We start from the raw sequence: 20505 nt of genomic DNA, 5'->3' as shown, positions 1-20505 counted from the left end.
CAGTAGGTTTTAATGTATTTCAAATACTGACTTTTTGGCTTGAATACTAGAGCAGGGCAAGATTTTTCCACTTGTGACCCCTTTCTTCCTGAGAATTTTTTTCATGACCCTTTTTAAGCCTGAGGAATTTTTACGCAATCTCAGGTATATAGGTCTATAAAATAGCTATTAAAATGTGATGGTAAATAAGCATTTGCAAGGCTTGCTAAGCAAGCTGGTTTTTCTTTATTATGAAGTACAGCTGAAGTGTTTCCTGAAGAGTTCACTGTAAATACTGCACGTTGTTGCTAACAGGTTCATGCCAATGTCTAAAACAGCCACTAGGTGGTGTTCGGAAACCTTTCACTGTTGCAGTATCTTTCATGACCCCATTATTAAGCTAAGGGGCACCATTTGGTGTCGGGAACCATAGTTTCAGAAGCAGTTCACTAGAATAATACAGAAGAAACTATTTCAAATGCATTTAGTTTAAACTATAAACGCTAGCTTGCATATATAAAAGTATTCAGATGTATACTGAAAATTATTTTTTGTCCATCTATATATATATATAAATGCTCTGTGCATAATGAGTACCTTGAAAACAAAAGAACCAATGAACAAAATCACACCAAATTTGGCAACAAAATGCCTCACAACACAAGGAGTGACCATCACTCAAATAATTATGATTTTGTCATTTGGGAGTTGTAGTTGCTGGGATTTATAGTTCACCTACAATCAAAGAGCATTCTGAACTCAACCAACGAAGGAATTGAGCCAAACTTGGTGCACAGAACTCCCTTGGCCAACCGAAAATACTGGAAGTTTTTGGTGGACATTGACCTTAAGTTTGGGAGTTGTAGTTCACCTACATCCAGAGAGCACTGTGGACTCAAACAATGATGGATCTGGACCAAACTTGGCACAAGCACTCAGTACACCCAAATATGAACACAGATGGAGTTTGGGGGAAATAGACCTTGACATTTGGGAGTTGTCGTCACTGGGATTCACAGTTCACCTACAATCAAAGAGCATTCTGAACCCCACGAATGACAGAATCGGGGCAAACTCCCCACACACAACCCCCATGACCAACAGAAAATACTTAAGGCCATCCAATCCAACTCCCTTCATCAGGACAAGAAAATGTAATCAAAGTTGTCCTGACAAAGAGCCATCCAGCCATAGATGTAGATAGATAGATATGATTCACACACAGAGAGATATAGTATCATAGATTTGAAAGGAACCCTTAAAGAAGGACAATGATATGTTGCATGTTCCAGGTTGGGCAAACCAGACACTCTCCACATCAACACTGACAGAAACAGCAAGAAATAGTGTTTACCCACAAGCATAAAGAAATTACATATATTAGAAACCAACACTTTCTCATTACTTTATTTTCCAGATCAACAGACTGGGCCACAGCAACGAGTGGCAGGGACAGCTAGTTTTATATATAAATGTTGAGCTTAATTTAGAAACTGGGAGAGAAATGTAGATTCTCTCATATACAAACTGAAGTTTAGGAACTCATGTAATGAGAGTTAGCATTCCCATCAATATCAGGAATATTTAGGATGCACTCCAGTTCTTCTGCTTATGAATGGAGAGATTAAAAATGAGGGAGAGTGAGGTGGAACTGATTGTGAGTGTGGGGAGGGGAGGCTATGCAGTGGCAGCTGCCTTCGGTCTTGCATGGAAGTGAGGAGGGGTGAATAGGATACTTAAGCTCCTTTAGATAAAGGAATTGAACATCCGTACATATTGGTATCCATGAGGAGTCTAGAACCAATTCCCCACACATATGGAGGGCCTACTGCAATAGCACAACAGATGGGTTACCTTAATTTCAGTAATATGCCATTCCCCGGTATAAAAACCCAGTCATCTTAAAACTTTAAGTGTGTAGATATTTTCATAGCTGGCACAATTTGAGGGAACTATCTTTAGCAGTGATAGTCTTACAATATATGAGCTATCTGGGTCATTTCATTTAAAGTTAGATAGTTGATGCTTTTGTGTTTCTTATTGCTTTATTGTTACAGTTATGAAGGCTGCAGCTTTCTGATTTTGGAGCATGCTGAGTCTTACTGCTCAAACCACTTTTATCTGATTAGATTGATACAAGCATTTACTAGCATAAGTTAAAGTGAAAAGTAATTAAACAAAGGTAGAGATTGAGGCTGAAGGCCTGTGCACACTTAGCTAAGATTAAGCCCTGTTGAGCCATGTCAGTGGATCTTGCTTCTAAGTAAAGATGCATAGCATAGCATTGCATTGTGCTGTAAACCATTATGCATCTAGAATTTTTTTGTACAGGTAAATGGTTGCAGTTTCTTGACAAGAACAGGTGCATCTACAGATTTTATTAGGGTATAGTATTTCAAGTTAAATCGTGTCACTCTACTAAAACACTAAATGTTTTGCATTGGGAAATGTGTCTGGAGACTGCTAACAACAATAATTATTCTGCCTGTGTGCTGTAAAACTTCAGCAGCTTGTGTGGACTGTATATATATGCTACTGCTTCTTTTATCTGGAAAACAAAATTCAGTGTACGATTGAACATGGAATAGTATTCTGCTGTTACTGTTCTTACTGAGCAAATTACACTAACAAAGCAGGTTTCCATAGCAATGCGTACTAAGTACTATCTCAGCTGAGGAGCATGGAATGTTTTAAGTATCCTCACCTTGAACAACCCTTATACAATGCTGGGCTGCTAAGGAACTTGGATTGGTTTAGGAAGAAGAATTTGGATTTGGAGAGAATTACTCTGAGCATGGGATGCAGCATTCTTTGACACAACTGGAGATCATGGAAAATGAATTGTCTGGAAAACAACAAGAGATCGAAGAGCTAAACAAAGAACTAGAAGAATTGAGGGCAGCATATGGTACAGAAGGATTGCAACAGGTATAATTACCTTATGTTGCTTTCTGCATGCTTTGTGGTCACACATACAGTCCTTCATTATTGCTTGGTAAGACACAATAATGATGAGGAAATATTTTTCATTTAAATTATGTTTGTCTTCATCATCATTTTATTTTACAAAAAGTGTCGAACACTTTCCCATCATTTCCGCTTTAATGCTTCACAAGTTTTATCTTTGGCACTGTAAGTCACAGCAAAAGTAATACCCATCTGCTATTGAAGATATCGGTATCACTTTTTAAAAAAAGAATAAAATGTATTTTCCATTCAGACAAATGGACAGGGACAAGCTAACACTTTTACCACTTATCTGTCATTATCCCATGTGGGTCATTGCCAAAATAACATTATTATTCCTATTCTTAAGCAACGAGAATATCAAAAATATGTATACAAAATAGTATTGAAATATTATTGAACTCTTTGTCTCTGTGAATCCAGTGTACACCAAGAAGGTCATCAGCACAAGTGTCCTTAGTATATAGTTTCTCACTCACTCCTGCTCGCAAATGAAGGTGGCATGGGAACAGGATGAATGAGCAAATTGCCCAATCAGACATGCACCTAGTCTGTCAGAAAAAGTTCCTGCTTTCTTGCATTTCTTAAGCTTTTAGTTCAGCAAACATGCTGAATTGCATTTTCAGGTTGTTGCTTTTTGGAGGAATTAAAAGGCACTGCATACACGTATACTGGATGGTAGTTTTTGTCTGTGTGGAAGAGATTCAGAATCCTAAACCTTTGAGGATGCCTGCCATAGATGTGGGCAAAACGTCAGGAAAAAATGCTTCTGGAACATGGCCATACAGCCCAGAAAACTCACAGCAACTCAGATTCTGGCCAGTGTTTCTTTGAACTAGCAACCAAAAAGAAGGCTGAGTTGATTGTTATTTATTTATTTATTTATTCTCCTTCACCTTTGAGCTGGGAGGCAATTTTACATTAAATAAAATATTAAAATAACTAATCCAGGCCTGCCTCAGCAAAACCATGCTGGGACTCAAAATTATTTGAAATCATTATTATCATCATCTTATTACTTTGTACTATTTTTTTTCCTCTACCTTTAGATTTTTCTGATGGATCAAAGTATACAAAAGCTCTTGCATACATATACACACACACGCACACACACACACATATATATTGTTTGATTACAGTGATTATATCCTTTAGTAAATCTCTGAAAAGAGAAAAAATGTCAAATGCTCTAAATTTAAGTAATTTTCAGTAAGTGGAGAAAAATATTTTTCAAAATCCAGTGTCAATTATAACTTTTAGATATTACTCACAGAATCCAAAACTTGAGCATGTTGTGTGTGTTTTTAGTCCTATCTATAATCATTATCATTATCATTAGAGCTCTTTTCTGAGCTGGCAGTGTACAGCTGCATTGAACTCAGAGTTTGTAATCCTACACATTTGGTGGAAACCAAGTTGGGGGAATACTTGGAATATGTGTGCTTTGTTTGTCTGGAATTCTTAAAATTGTTGGTTTAATGTTTAATTTCTAGTTTAATTTCTTAGTGTTGGTTAAATAGCAGTAAATATTTATAAGGGATTTGTGCTGCATTATACATATACATACATATATATATATATACACACACACACACACACACACACACACATACACATACACATATATACATACACATACACATAATGGCGCTCCATGTAGTCATGTTGGCCACATGACCTTGGAAGTGTCTATGGACAATGCAAGCTCTTCAGCTTAGAAAAGGAGATGAGCACCACCCCCCAGAGTCGGATACGACTGGACTTCATGTCAGGGGAAAACCTTTACCTTAACCTTATACATACATACCCAGTACATTTATTTTCCTGTCATGCCTGGTTTTCTGTTCGTTTGTCTTTGGTTATATATATATATATATATATATATATATATATTCTTTCAGATACTATTTTCTTGAGCTTTTCAGCTTTTAGAAAAACCTAACTGCAATGTAATTTGGATTAAGTAATATTGTATACCAGAATAGAAAAGTTGTAATGTAAGTACATATTTGAAAAGACAACCATGCAATTTTTAATACCAGCATTTTGGATGTTAATTTGAACAAAAGATCATTGGAAGGTAGAGACGGTATTATTGTTGTGCTTTTGTGCAGGGTTTAAATGTTTCTGGAAACATTCTATCATCTCACCAGAATAACCATAGCTGATATTTACCTCTTTTTTGAATAGTGCTAATATTCTAACATAACTTCTTTAAGCTACAAGAATTTGAGGCTGCTATCAAAAAAAGAGATGACATTATTACACAGCTTACTGCAAATCTGCAGCAAGCAAGGAAAGAAAAGGATGAAACCATGAGAGAATTTTTGGAGTTGACAGAGCAGAGTCAAAAACTTCAAATTCAGTTTCAACATGTAAGTTAATAGTAGTAATGTTGTATTAGTTCTTTAAAAAAGTAATGGATCTGTTATTTAAAGTTAGTACTTGTATGTGTCCATAGACATACCAGTTTTCCCCATTCTTTATCCGTTGTTCTACTTTTGAGACATTACCATGATGCTTTAAATATGGTTGAATTTATTTTTCCCTTCCTCTATACAGTGGTTCTCAACCTGTGGGTCCCCATGTGTTTTGGCCTACAACTCCCAGAAATCCCAGCCAGTTTATCAGCTGTTAGGATTTCTGAAAGTTGAAGACTGAAACATCTGGGGACCTACAGGTTGAGCACCACTGCTATACCATAGCCTCTCTATTCAGTCCAAATTGCTTGGGGCAAACCCTCCCTACCAGAACTGAGCATGAAAACCAGTTCTGGTTTGGAGGACTTACTCAAATCATTGTTGGCTTATTGATCAGGCTATTATTCACTAATGGGTAAATGAGTGAGAGTAAAAAGGATCTCACCAATTAGAGGTGTATTTCTGATCACCCAGCATCCAAAAATAGCATCTGGTCAGTGAAGTAGAAACAAACATTTATCACTGTTCCTACCATGAAGACATGGTAATTCTTCAGCCAAGTCTTTTTATCTCCACATGTTTCTACATTCATAAATGAACGAATGAGACTTTATTTATATCCCGCCCTATCTCCCCAGTGAGGACTCAGGGCGGCTTACAACTTATAGAGAGGTATTCAATGCTGTGTAAAATAAATTGAAAGAAAAAACCAGATTTACATTTGCACAAGCAACAAAGACAATTGGATAACTGAACACAGACCAACAAATTCACATGTATAACCATTTCAAATTTAACGGATTTTTAAAATTTAGAGTTTAAAAAATTAAATTAAAAGCAATTTAAAAGCCAAATACCGATATGACCAAAACACTGATATGACTGACATGGCATAAGATAAAATTATTTTGAACATCAAAAATAAGAGAATAATCATTTGAAGAAAAGAAAATGTAAATTTTGGTCTGATGAGTAATTTCTTGTCATCTTTCTCGTTTGTTCATCAGTCATCCCCTCCCACATATTTTTTATAAAACCTATTTTTCCATTGCAGAGTGACACCCAAGCTGTTTTCACGGCTTGGTTTTGTAACTGTTTAATTAATTAATTAGTTTAGTTTAATGATGAGTCACTGCTTGTTTTTGCTATTTGACAGTTAATTTTGAAGGATTCTATTTGCGATTTCTCTAGATTCCTGAGAAATATACTGCATATAGACGCAGCTGTGTCTTTGAATATCACTACTAGATGATCTAAAAATTACACAATTTGTTGTTCCTTTTGTATGCTTTCAAGTTATTTATGACTTTTGGTAACTCTAAATTGAACTTCCATGGGGTTTCTTGGCAGGATTTCTTCAGAGGAAGTTCATCCTTTCCTTCCTCTGAGGGTGGAAGAGTGTGACCTGCCCTAGTCCAACATTCAAACCATTTTAATGCACAATCGTCTAGAATTTGAAATATATGTTGTCCTTATGAAAATGAGTAATGCTTTTAAAATATTTTTTTCCACATAGTTGTGTTATTACATTAATTTGTGCTATTCTGTTTATAAGCTGCAGGCAAGCGAAGCTTTAAGGAACACAAGTCACAGCAGCACAGCTGCTGATTTACTCCAGGCCAAGCAACAGATACTTGCATATCAGCAACAACTAGAAGAACAAGAGCAGCTCCTGAAGAAATATCAGATGAAAAATGAAGACTTTGAAGTCCAAGTTTCACTTTTGCAAAAAAGAGTGACTGACTTTGAAATGGTATGTCACTTACTAAGATTCTAACTTTTAGTCATATATGCCTTTCTCCGTAATTGTTATTAAAACAATTACAATATTTTAGTTTGAAGTATATGAGTCTCCTAATTGTCATAACATAAACATTGAACAAAGTTGGAGAAAGGCAGTCAGAACCTGAAGGAATATTTACTAGTGGAATGCACTGGATTTCAATTAATCCTGAACCAAATTGGGATGGTTTGAATACTTAGGATATATGAGGCATAGGCAAACTTTGGCCTTTCAAATGTTTTGGACTTCAACTCCCACAATTCCTAACAGCTGTTAGGCTGTTAGGAATTGTTGGAGTTGAAGTCCAAAACACCTGGAGGGCCAAAGTTTGCCCATGCATGGGATACGTTCATGTAAAGCAACACATGGTCTTCTGAATCAATCAGAAACAAGCCAGGAGCCTTCCAAAGTTTTGTGGACAATTTCAAGAATTGAAGCTAGGAAAAAAAGAGTGTAATAGATCTGCAAGAAAACAACAATCAGTATTTCTGTGCAATTTTAGGAAACATGCTATGACTGTCAAAAAGGGAAGGGAAATATTGGAGAAGGGTTTTGCAGCTAAGAAGTAGCTTCCAGTCACATAATGGTTTTGTTAGGATTCTTCAGTTTTGTAAGGCTTTGTGAGGAAGGTTGCAGTAATATATCAACTTGTTTCCATTTGGCTCTGTATTGTGGTTTTTCTTACTTCTGGGAAGGAATGTTTAAACAACTACACTGCAGTTTACTGTCCTTTGTATTGTTTTTATTTCAAGCATTTATCTTACATATTCCTAAACCACTTTTACTTCTTATTTTAGTTACACATGGCCTAAAACTTCCCTTGCAATGTCGACTGCTTCTAGAATCTCAATATTTGACCTTAGATATGTAGGTGTGATTTTGATTTAACTCCTTTTCTGGCATCAGTGGCTCCCATCGCTGGCTGTTTAAATATTTATCATTTTGTCTGACTTTTATTCTTTTGGAATAGCTGTTAGTGACTTTTCTACATGCAAAACCACCAAAGTATTTTCTATTCAGTCAGCCCTCCATATCTACATGCTCTGCATCCACAGAGTGAACCAATTGTTGCTTGACAATATTTGTTAAAATGCCAGAAATAGATCTTGCTTTTGCCACATGCCAAGCATTCTTCCACGACTTCACACATCTTCAGGCTCTCTCTGACATTCAGTAGAGTTGTTCACTATTTTATGTAGGGAAAACCATTTTACTGTGCCACTGAATGTAGTAGGATTAGATTATCCTTGGATTTTGGTATCCATGGATAGCTTTGAAACCAAACCCAGCTTCCCATTGTGCAATGCTTTCAAGAAATATTAACTATCGTAAGATTGTAGTCCCTGCTACACTGCTATAAAATCTAGATTTTCAAATCACATAATCCACATTTTCTGCTTTAAACTGGATTATGAGTCTACACTGCCATATAATCCAGTTCAAAACAGATAATCTGGATCTTATATGGCAGTGTAGAAGGGGCATAAATTTATTTCATTAAAACCCCATAGACAATGCACTTCTTATTTTGTACTTGTGTATAATTTCTGCAAAACCACAAGGATGCTTTTTTATTCAGTTCGCTATTAAGAGTGCCTATCTAGAATTTTACAAGTTTTTTTTCCTAGGAAAGTCTCAGTGAATTGTAAAATTCTGACTGGTGCGATTCCTTTTTTTAAGCTCTCTAAGATATTACAAATGTCCATTCTTTATATTATTTCCTTAGAATTGCCATTTGAATAGAGAATTGTCAAAGGCTTTCATGGCCGGAATCACTGGGTTGTTGTAAGTTTTTTTGGGGCTATATGGTCATGTTCCAGAAGCATTCTCTCCTGACATTTCACCTGCATCTATGGCAGGCATCCTCAGAGGTTGTGAGGTCTGTTGGAAACTAGGGGGGAGGGGAAGGTCCTCATTTCCAACAGACCTCAACCTCTGAGGATGTCTGCCATAGATGCAGGCAAAACTTCAGGAGAGAATGCTTCTGGAACATGACCATACAGCCCGAAAAACTTACAAGAACCCAGTGACTAGATCATTGTTTGCCTTCCCCCCCCCCCCAAAAAAAATCAAATATGTTAACTCAAGAAATGAAAGTAAGTTATTGTTCTTATAGGAAAGATACAGAGCTGAAGATGATACCACCAAGAAGAAACTACAAGAAAAAGAAACTGTTATTGAAGAACTGGAAGCAAAAATTATTGAAGAGGAAGAAAATATTTTTATTCTTCAAAAGAATTTATCAGCTGCTGAGAAATTACTGGATGAAGTAAAAGAAGATGTTTTTCAAAAAAATCAGGAGATAAATAATATGAGAGTAGAACTCGTCAGTTCTAAACAGAAAGAAAGACAGTGTTCTGTTGAAATAAAACAGTTAATGGGAACTGTAGAAGAACTACAGAAGCGATGTCACAAAGATAGCCAACATGAGGATGATATTGTACAAAGAATGGAGCTTGAAACACAAAGGAAACTTGCAGACCTCAGGGCAGAATTAGAGGAAGTACACGGACAGCAGATTGTGCAGATGAAGCAGGAATTAGTTAGGGGACACACCATTGAGACAGAAAAGCTTCTTGCTGAACAAAAAGCAGAGTTGGAGAAAAGTTTGAATTTAATTTCTAGTAATATCAATGAAGAGAAGATACATTTACTGAATGCTGAAATTAATGAGTTGAAAATGATGTTGCAGGATACTGATTATCAGAGAGAAAAGGTAAGAGAGGATTTGTCTAAACAGCTTGAACTCTTATCTTTGGAAAAATCTTCTCTACAAAATCAAGTTGAGGATCTTCATCAAGAGCTGAGCTTTACAAGGGATCAAATTCAGAGAGCTAAGCAAACTATACATGAAAAGGATTCTAAATTGAATGAGTTAGATATATTACAAGTCACTCTTGAGGATCTAAAAGCCCAGCTTGTATCTGCTTCTGAGATAAAGCAAGAGCTAGAATTAAAACATGATGCAGAAGTTACAAATTATAAAATAAAACTTGAAATGTTGGAAAGAGAAAAGGATGCTGTTTTGGACAGGATGGCTGAATCTCAAGAGGCTGAACTAGAGAGGCTGAGGACTAAGCTTTTATTCAGTCATGAAGAAGAGCTATCGAAGCTTAGAGATGACCTGCAACAAGAACACAGAATAAACATAGAAAATCTGAAAGATAATATGCTTACGCAAGCTAAAGAGCAGTTTGATGGCATAGAAATTGAAATGAGCAAAATGATAGAAAATATGCAATCTGAAAATGATAACTTAATAAGAAGACAGCATGAGCTTACATTAGAAATATCAAAATTAAAAGATTCACACCAATCTGCTTTAAATTCTAAATCAGAAGAAATGCTTCTTCAAATCAGTGACCTCCAGAAAGAGATAGATATTCTTAGACAGGAAGAAAAAGAAAAGAGTGTCCTGGAACAGAAAGTTCAAGAGTTGCAACTTAAAACAGAATTACTCGAAAAGCAAATGAAAGAGAAAGAAGACTCCTTTCAAGAAAAATATTCATTGCTTGCAACACAGAATAATGTTCTTGAAGATGAAAATAATTCTCTACAAGAGAAATTAAATAATGCGCTTAGGAATATGGAAGAAAGTTTTATCTTCACTGATGGCGTTAATTCCAAGTCAGAAGATTTTGACTTGCAAAAAAGAACAGAAGAATTGGTAACTGAAAATGAAAAGTTGCTAAAACAAGTTGCTGAACATAAAGTAGAGCTTGAAAAGCTGAGGAACACTTTTTCATTTGCCGAGAGGAACTTTGAACAAAATTATAAGGAGCTCCAAGAAAAATATGCTTCTCTATTAAAGGTAAAATTGGATTTAGAAGAAAGCAGGAACAAACAAGAGGCTGAATACAAAGCTAGGGTCCAGGCATCAGTTGAAGAGACCCAGTATTTACAAAGCGATATAGTTGTATTGAAAACTGAAAGCACAACTGTTCATAGTAACAAAGAAAAAATCATAAGATCTGAAACATACGATGTTGAGGAGGTCGTAGAAAAAGATACAACAGAACTTATGGAAAAGCTTGAGGTCACGCAGCGTGAGAAATTAGAACTTTCATTGAGACTTTCAGATCTTTCTGAACAATTGAAATTGAAGCATAATCAGATCTGCCAGTTAAATGAAGAACTTGTCTCTCTAAAACAAGATAAAGAACTCTTTTCGGCACGATGCAAAGAACTGGAGCTGGCAATTACACAAAGAATAGAGGAGAATATGGAATCTTATTCACATATGGCAAAATATTCAAATGGGGATTTACAGAAAGACCATTCAGGTTTTTGTGAACCTGAACATTTTGTTTCTGATTCAGACAAAGACTTTAATAGGGAATTAATAGAAAAGCAAGAGAAATCAGTAGCAAGCCAAGATTTGGCTCAACATATTTCAGCGGAAAAGGCAATGCAACAAAAGATGAAATCAGAAACCGAATTGTGGTCAGACAATTTTCACTCTGTGAGTGATGGATTAGCTGAAAATTCTTCATGTATGAAGCTTGTACAAGGTGAAAACAAACTCCAAGAGCAGCTGGATGTGCTGAAAGCAGAACAGGTATTTATGGCAATCCATTCAATCTTTATATATTTATTCTGCATAATTCCTAGTTGTTAATGTGTCTTAACTGTGCAAACCTGTTCATCAATAAGTAAATCCTGCTATTTAGTGAGTCTTATTTTTGAGTAACTGTTTATATGCTAAGTGTGCAATCCTATACATATATAATTAGTAACAGGCCCCTGTGAATTTTATTGAAACTATAGATAAGCTATTAGATTGTCATTGTATGTTTGATGTGTTCAAAATATGTTTTGCAGAAATGCTTGAAGACTATTATTTTTATGGTACAAAATAAACTTTGGAATATTGTTGGCTTATTAAACTAAAATTTATTGAATTTCTTGCAAAGTTGCTTTAGTTTGGTAGTAGGCAAACGCTTTCTAAAATACGTATTATGGTGTTGGGATTGCTTGATCTTTCTGTTAGTTTCTGTAAAAGTGTGTACAAAATATTAGTGTAAGAATCCCTTTTTTGAAAAAGTAATTTGAATGTGTCAGAAAATATCCCCATTTTCTTTTGACTGTTTTACATTGATTATAAAAAATATTCATTCGTTTATGTCACTTATTTTGTCATGTCCTCATAAAACCATAGCATGGTGATATTATCGCTTTCATGGTATGATCGCTAAGAATTCTAGTTCATGTGACTTATTGCTTCATCCATACCTTGGTGAAATACTGAACAGCATTTTTAAATGGTAAATTATAATATAATCTAAGGTTTGTCAGAAATATCTGTGTCACCATAAGTCCAAATTGACGAAGATTGGAAATATTTGGTGCAACCTGTGATGGAGAATTGGGTAGAAGACTGCCTAATATATGTAGAACCAAAGGTGGCTGCGGAGAAATTGTAACAGATTAATAAATGTGTGTTTGTCTGTGTAGAGCAGTGGTTCTCAGTCTGTGGATTCCCAGGTGTTTTAGCCTTCAACTCAGAAATCCTAACAGCTTGTAAACTGGCTAGGAGTTCTGGGAGTTATAGGCCAAAACACTTGGGGACCCACAGGTTGAGAACCACTGATGTAGAGAGTTCTGTGAAAGTTTGAATTAGAAACTGTTTCTTACAGTCAGCCCTCCACATTCTCTGGAATTAGGGGCAATGGACCATGGTGAAAATGGAAAGCTACAAATAAAGAAATGGCTTTTTTAAACCTGAGATAATAGGAATTTGTAGATGACTTTCAACGTGACTCTGTGGTCAACTTTTGCTGAAAGCTGGCAACTGAGTCACACTGAGAGACCTAGAGATGTGTTCTCTGTAGAAATCTCTAGGACTTCCACAATGACAGGAGGAGGCTGTCAATAAAGCACACTGGAAAACCTCAACATTCTTTTAGTATTTCCAGTGTGCTTTTATTGACAGCTTCCTCATGTAATTGTGAAAGACCCAGAGATTTCTAAAGAACATAAATCCACATCTCACATCCACATTTAAGTCCACAAAAGTCAAAACTGCAAGCATGGAGGAATGACAGTAGAGTACTATGAAATAAAAGCTAAACCAGCTTACATGCCTAATGTTTTGAACAACCTTGTTATTCCTTAAATGTATTATTATTATTGTAATTTATTATTCCTTATTTATATAGATGTTTCTTATTGTAATACATGATTGTCTACATAATTATCAATGAGTTGAGGTTTTTCAAAGGAAACCAGTTCACCATTTGTATTGTTTTGCCAGCCCCCTATAGAACAAGTTCATTGCAACCTGTGTTCTAGTTATCTGTGGGCACCAAATTACAAACCCAAAGTATTATTTAAAAATGTTAGGAGCAAGTTTGCTGCAACGAGCCCAGGGCTGGCATTTCTGTGAGCTACCCAATAGGAATGAAGCCACACAAGCTCTGTAGGAAAAGATACTGGTTTAATTGTTTTTGCAGTTTGTCATTGTTGAAAATTAAAGATGTTTGAGTTGATTTTTATGTCTTGATACAATTAAGGCCTATAAGTTCATTTCACATTTTCTGTGTTTCATGAACTATATGTGACAGAACAGTTCTGCTCTTAGCAATGGACTTTGTTTTATAACTGTTAAGCTCAGAGTACCATGTGATTTTGCTCAGATCACATTGCAAGTGAAAGGATTAAAGTGCTACCTTGTAATCTGTGTCAATACAACAGAGAAAGCTCACACGTTTTGTATTAGTGTGTTGCTTATTTTTTTAAAAATAACTATTAGCATATGTAATTGTCATTGTAACATATGTAATGCATAGGGATTTGGCTTGTGTAGATGGGTCTGTACTCCCCCTGAAGATACAGGATTTCACATTGGTGTGTAACTGAATTTGACCCTGAACCTGGAAGTTCTGATTTTGACAGTTTATTTACACAGTGAAGGCTTGTGCACCTGTTCCTTGAATCATCAAACCTGACAACAGTGACACATTCCTTAGTTACATCACAGTTGAACAACTATAATACACTCTATGTGGGGCTGCTTTTGAAACGTGTTCAGAAACTTAACCTGATCCAAAGATTTATCATATCATAGGCTATCACTCGCAGTAGGGTATGATTGCCTTCTTGTGGGTGCATCTGCAAAAGACTGTAGAGACCAATCTTAATCTGCATGTTCTTTCACAGTGAGGACATCCATTTCCAGATCGAAGGCGGTCCCAACAAGGGTTGGGTTGACGCACCTTCCTCTTGACACGTTTCTCTCTTTCACCTATGTTCTTTGCACCAGATGATTGTGAAAGGAATTGACATATCTAGAACAGTTGACACGAGGGAAACAACCCTCATAATGTGTGTTGCTCCACTCTACCCCTTAAGAGCAATCGTTTCAATATGTATACATTTTATGCCACTTAATGTTGAAAGTTAGAAATTTTACAAGGAAGTAGGAGAGATTGAAAAGACATTTAGAACGTGAGGGTCCAGAATTCACAATAGATTGTTGACTGGTTATACGCCATAGAGATTCATCTTATTTTAATATTGGTCCTCCTAGTAATAGCCCCCTTCCAAATAGAGCCTTGGCTTTATGGGGTTTGGTGGAAGTGACTTTGGATCTGCTAGAACCAATATCTTGGGGTTCCCAAGATAGGGTCCTTTAAGAATGCCAACCTGGACTGGCTTAGTTAATTCCTCCCCTTGTGATTTTTAACAGCTTTGGAGGGATGCCTGGCCCAAATAGCTATACATTTCTTGCCATGGTAAACCAGAAGAGGTTGAGAAATAACTTGCTCCCTCCTGCATATACTATGGGTTATGCTTTGATCATGAAATAAAACAATTTACAGTTGTATCTTTTTTTGGCTGGTCTTCACACTTGTAACTCAACCATGTATTATGGCTTCATATAGGTTTAAGAATAATGCCTGATCTCAGGGAAGTGATTTGCATGAGTGTGAGGACCATTTTTCAGCCATCCTCCAAACTTCGTTAAAATGACTCCTGACATTGTTTGTGAAATGTATATTACATTTGTGCAGACAAATAGGTTGTGAATTTCCCCAAAGAACATAGTGGTTTATAAGTACTGCATAATACTGATGAGACTTATATATATTTATCGGCATTTAAGTTTCTTACTCTTCATGCTTGGATTGCCACTTAGTAAAATATTATGTTGCTCAAGTTTTTAACTATATCTAAAGTCATATTTATAAAATGGGAAAAATGATTGTACAAATATCTCACAAGATGTTCATCTTGACTTAGAGTGATTTAAAGCTGCAGATGGAGGCCCAGCGTATCTGTCTGTCTCTGGTTTACTCAGCTCATGTGGATCAGGTGCGTGAGTGTATGGAAAACGAGAAGGAAAATGCACTTTCAGCTCTTAAAAAAGAGCTCCAGTTCCATCATGCACAAGAACTGTGTGAACTTAAGAAAAGCCAGCTTGATCTTCAGAAGATAGAAAGTATACAAACAGGTAAACTTGTAAAACTGAAACTGTCTCTTCTGAACTTGATGATAATGATTAAAGTTTTGATTTGGCAGTGGTAGTATGCTGCTTTTACATAGTCATTAACCAGGATAATGATGTCTTGCTAGTACATTGACTAGTTTTTAGTGTTTTGGGTTTTCTTCTAGATTTAAATTTATTCTTCTTTTTATTTTGAATTTTGCCATAGCCTACAGGCAGACACACTTCCTTATTTATATGGGTCTTGTCTGAAAATTATAGGAAACCTGTTTAAAATAAACAAATTTTCAGTGACATCTTATTATTTGCAGAAGAAGGCCAACCTGCTCTTGTGGATCTAGAAAGGCTTAGCAAGACAGTTGCAGAAGAATGTTCTAAGGTCATTCAGGTAAGAAGTATGTCTCCACAAAAAAATGTGTTATTTCTATTCTTACATTAGCAAATATTATTATATGCAATCTCCAAAAACAGAGGAAGGAAACTAAAATAGTATGAACTTATCACTAAGGTTTGTCAGTGGTAGATTGTGCCTCTTCAGATTAATTTTAGAAGGTGAAGTGATGGTAATGTAATAGATTTATCATTTAACCTATAATCGTTTCATTGATTTTATATTGTTTTAATATATAGGCAGTCCCTGGGTTACAAACATCTGACTTACAAACTACTCATAGTTAAGAATAAGGGTGAGACAACAGAGAGTGAGAGAAATCTACCCCTCCTAAGGGAAATTCACTCCTGGAAGAGTTATCATGGGGAAAAGGTCTCTCCACCAATCCTTGTTTCCACAACAAGCCAAGTTTTTCAAAATACAGTTATCACGGGGAGAGAAAGTGAGGTGAAATATTCTTAACGGACACACACAGCAAAACAAAAATCACAGGGGTGTTCACGCTTCCTTATGCGATCCAAAGCTATATATATAGGGCTGGAGTTACACTTTAAAATGTACCTGTTTCAACTTACATACAAATTTATCTTAAGAACAAACCTACAGAACCTATCTTGTTTGTAACTTGGAGACGGCCTGCAATTATATAGCAGATAAATATCTTAAACTTGTACTTATTTATAATAGGCTCTGTGCAACATTCTACCTGGAAAATTTTCAACTGCTCTTGGACCTGATGGCAGTGAGAGAGAGAACTCTAACTTGCTTTTAATGTCAAAGGCAGATGCTCAAGGTATTTCAAAGCACATCACATGTCCTTTTCCATATATTGATGGTGGTGGTAATGGTTGCTGTTGTTGTTATTGTTATTATTATTTGTACCCCATTTTTCTCTCCACAAAGGAGACTCAAACTGGCTTTCTCAGGGCCACATTAAGTTTAGTGGTGCTTTTTGTTAAGAAATAAATAAATAGAATTGCATCCTGATTGTTACAGAGATGCCTTTTTGTCAACAGAATTTAAATCAAATAAGCACAGTGGGTGATCATTTCTTTGAAGAGCAAATAGCAATGAGATTTGACATTGGCAGCCATAAGTGGATATTTTTCTGTAAAATCTGTGTAATATCAAAGGACATGAAAATGTATAAGCTATGATAGTATATTAGACTGTTGTGTGTATCAGTAGGATCCAATATTAGGATCAAAGATTGTGATAATTGTACAGTATAACATAGCAGTAGAATATTGTATAAGCTGATAGGTTTTTTTTAAAGAGGAGAATTGTGTGCTGGAGTAAAACAATATATGTGGAATATAATTTTTTTTTAATTTACTCTGCAATTTAGTTTTGCAAGGAACATTACAAGGTATTCTGAACAAAATAGTGGAAGAGTATCAGAAACTCCTGGAATATCATGTACAATTTATGAAAGACATTAAAAAGGTAATTTCATCTTAACTTGCATTCTAACCAAAAGGGAGAGGAGCACCAACCTAACTTTGGCTTAGTCCAGGCCATGAAGGGACCCAATATGGTCCTCAGATATTCCCCACTTCCCTCTCCCCAACTCCTTCAGAAGAACGTTAATTCAGCCAAGAACCTGGGTTTGCTCTGGGTTTACATATTGAGGGCTGATTACTATCAGTGAATGAATAGATAGGGATCATATTCCAAAGTGGATTAGCTCATCCAGTGCTAGCATGTTGTTCCCCACTTCATTGCTCAGAGCTCCCACCCACTCACTAAGTCATATTTATACATATGCAAACATGTCCCCATTCATAGGCACACATTTTTGTGCCCATGCACACACAAGCTCACATGATAACATAAAATATTTAGCTGTTTCTTGGATATAATAATTAGAGCTGGCTAATTTGACTGGTATCAGTTTCTTACATCAGTAATTAATTTCATCAGTCAATATATTCGGAGAAATAGAAAATTCCTAGAAAAAATAGAGGTGGGAAAAAATTAAACTTTTCTTCCCTTTTGTCCCTATATATAAATATGTAAATTAATATTTACACACAATTTATTGGAATGGAAGAAAATAAAACATTACAATTATTATGGAAAGTTATAATTTTGTATCTTTGGCTCTATTTCATTTCTACAGGGTGGAGAAAATTGGCCACTATATAGAGACTATGATGAAAAAGAAAATGGCAGTATTCAAAAAAATGCAGAAAGTTTACCTACTCCATCACAGGATTGTGTTGGTAAATATATGCACATAAAATAATCAGCAGATCTGTATTATATGAGTGAAAACCTCAGTCATGCTCGTTTTAGGTGTGATGTTTTCATGCAGTCACAATATTATTAAGCTTATTTTGAGTATGTAGTATTTGAATTTTTACACTCTCAAACTATGTGATATGGCTATGTGTTCAGTATTTTTGCATTTTTATAATGTGAAGGTATTGGAGTGTCAAGCAAAATGGTCATTGTCAACAGCTGTGATAGCACTGACAAACTGGGGAAACAATGGAGTGATTCCTAAAATTCCCATAGTGTTTGCTTTTTATTTTGTTGTTATAGCAAATAATAGGAAGGGAGTTTTTGTTAGGTGCAGGGAAAGTTAAATAAGTATCCATCAATGAAGCAACAAATAAATTCCTTTCTCTGTGAAAATATCATGTTGCTCTAATGTCATTGCACTTTTATTGTACTATGTTGGGATAGGAACATTATTTATGGTTTTCTTATGTTTATGTCTTAAAGTTAAGTCACCTTCATGGGAAGACATGGAGAACTTTAAATCTCAGCTTGAAGAACAACATGCTCAGGAAATTGAGCATCTCCGATCATATTTCCATCAGCAGTTGAAAGAAACCAAAGAACGTTACACTGTGGAGATAATGCATTTACAGAGTAGACTTCAAGATACCAATGAGTCTTCTGAACATTTCAGGTATCTATCATTTTGGATGCCCAAGATTGAGATAGAGCCAGTTCAAGCAATTTTCCTGTCATAGCCAAAAAATGATCTCTCTTGCTATATGGAAAGAGGTGGAGGAATAGATGTATTATTATTATTGGGGGGGGGGGATAGTATCTGTTAAAAATCACACACATCTCTTCATACTTTATCATTTGCATGGTCTAAAATGAGGTGTGTTCCCATATAGAGCATATAGTTTGGATGCTATAGATTCTGTATTAAGTTCCTGTGATCTCTAGATGTAGTGGGCAATGCTTCTTTCTGAAGATAGAAACATTTAAATGCACTGAACCAAATGCATTTCCAATCCTTCTCAAGTATTTGTACTTGTAAGTCCAAATTCCATGCCATTTTGAAACCAACAGGATTCTTAAAATGTTCCTCTATAAGTTTAATTTGAGACCAAATCTTTTGCTGAGCTTATGGTATTCATACAGTAGTTTTGAAAAAAAAATCCATGTGTGTGGTTTCTACTTCAGTGTGTAACTATTAGAGCAGAGCTTTCAAAACTGTGTAGGTGTGCTGCTCAAAAGTAATGAGAAACCTGAGTCTCTGTGAAATAATAAATAAATTGAATATTTTTTTAAAAAATATGAAAGAATTTTTGGAAATAGGTTTTGTCCCCATATATTTCATTATTACAATTTATTTATGTGCCTGAATCTCTTATAAGGGGTTGGTTTAACCTCCAGTTTGGTCGTAAAACTGAATTATTGCATCGCAAAATGAATCACATCTAAAACGTTTGTCAACAATATGAAATGTTTGGAAAGCTCTGCATTAGAGTCTATTTTTTAGTTTTTGTGAGATTTGGCAGATGAGCAAGTGTTTATATTCATATTTAATATTTTATTAGACTATTTTTATAATGCAATTCAGTTCAGCAAATGAGAAATTTAATGGAATCAATTAATGATCTCTTTATTTTGTTTTTAGTATTTCTGTGGGGTCACAGATAAATGAAGTTGAGGAAAAAGATACGCATACTGAGAATGATCTTCAACAAAGCACTGACAAGATAGTAGAGGTACTGTAAAATACACGTAGATGTTGATTGTGTTTTAGTATGTTTTCTGTTTCAAACTATGTAATTATTATCAGTGCATAAACTAATATAAAACTTTTACACATTTTAGCTATGTTTAGAACTTTAAAATAAAACAGATTTTCTCAGGCATATAAGAAAGTTTACTAAAGTGATTTTTCTTCCCAATATTATAAAATAGTTTTATTTCAGAGTGTGCTCCTCTCCCTCTTACAGATTCAGTGTCTTTTCTGAGAGACATTGCTCAGTGTAAATTTCAAAGACATAACTGTTGGCTTCACTAGCAGCAGAAGCAGAATCCCATGTGTCTTTAAAAACTAAGTAGTATTGTATGTGGTATGATCTTTCACAACTTATTCCATGAGATTTGGGATAAACCAAGTGCTGCTTTCACTTAATGTAATGCACTTCATTTAATGTAAGAACATTTAGTTGCCATTCTATTAATTCAAGAAATCAGTGTAGTACAAAAAGTTTCTGCAAGGAATACATTCCCAGGCTTTGCATTGAATATGTGAAGCCAC

At 35.4% G+C, this 20505-nt stretch overlaps 1 protein-coding gene across 6 annotated transcripts in view; it reads left to right on the top strand.

Moving 5' to 3' along the window:
* AKAP9 (A-kinase anchoring protein 9) overlaps window positions 1-20505 on the top strand; it is a 111442-nt gene that overhangs the window by 25479 nt on the left and 65458 nt on the right. For 4 of the 6 annotated variants that reach the window (XM_060782279.2, XM_060782275.2, XM_060782273.2 and 1 more), the window contains 12 exons: window positions 2311-2364; window positions 2737-2907; window positions 5166-5321; window positions 6922-7119; window positions 9266-11707; window positions 15391-15601; window positions 15907-15983; window positions 16674-16779; window positions 17335-17432; window positions 18109-18211; window positions 18717-18906; window positions 19873-19963. In XM_060782279.2, coding sequence (XP_060638262.2) covers window positions 2311-2364; window positions 2737-2907; window positions 5166-5321; window positions 6922-7119; window positions 9266-11707; window positions 15391-15601; window positions 15907-15983; window positions 16674-16779; window positions 17335-17432; window positions 18109-18211; window positions 18717-18906; window positions 19873-19963 — 3897 coding nt within the window. The remainder of the gene's footprint in view (window positions 1-2310; window positions 2365-2736; window positions 2908-5165; window positions 5322-6921; window positions 7120-9265; window positions 11708-15390; window positions 15602-15906; window positions 15984-16673; window positions 16780-17334; window positions 17433-18108; window positions 18212-18716; window positions 18907-19872; window positions 19964-20505) is intronic. The other 2 variants (XM_060782277.2, XM_060782278.2) reach the window with 2 other exon arrangements.

Source organism: Anolis sagrei, chromosome 6 (assembly GCF_037176765.1).
Source record: "Anolis sagrei isolate rAnoSag1 chromosome 6, rAnoSag1.mat, whole genome shotgun sequence".
NCBI classification, from domain to species: domain Eukaryota; kingdom Metazoa; phylum Chordata; class Lepidosauria; order Squamata; family Dactyloidae; genus Anolis; species Anolis sagrei.
Note: the sequence above shows the minus strand (reverse complement) of the source record. Positions and strands in the feature narration are given on the sequence as shown.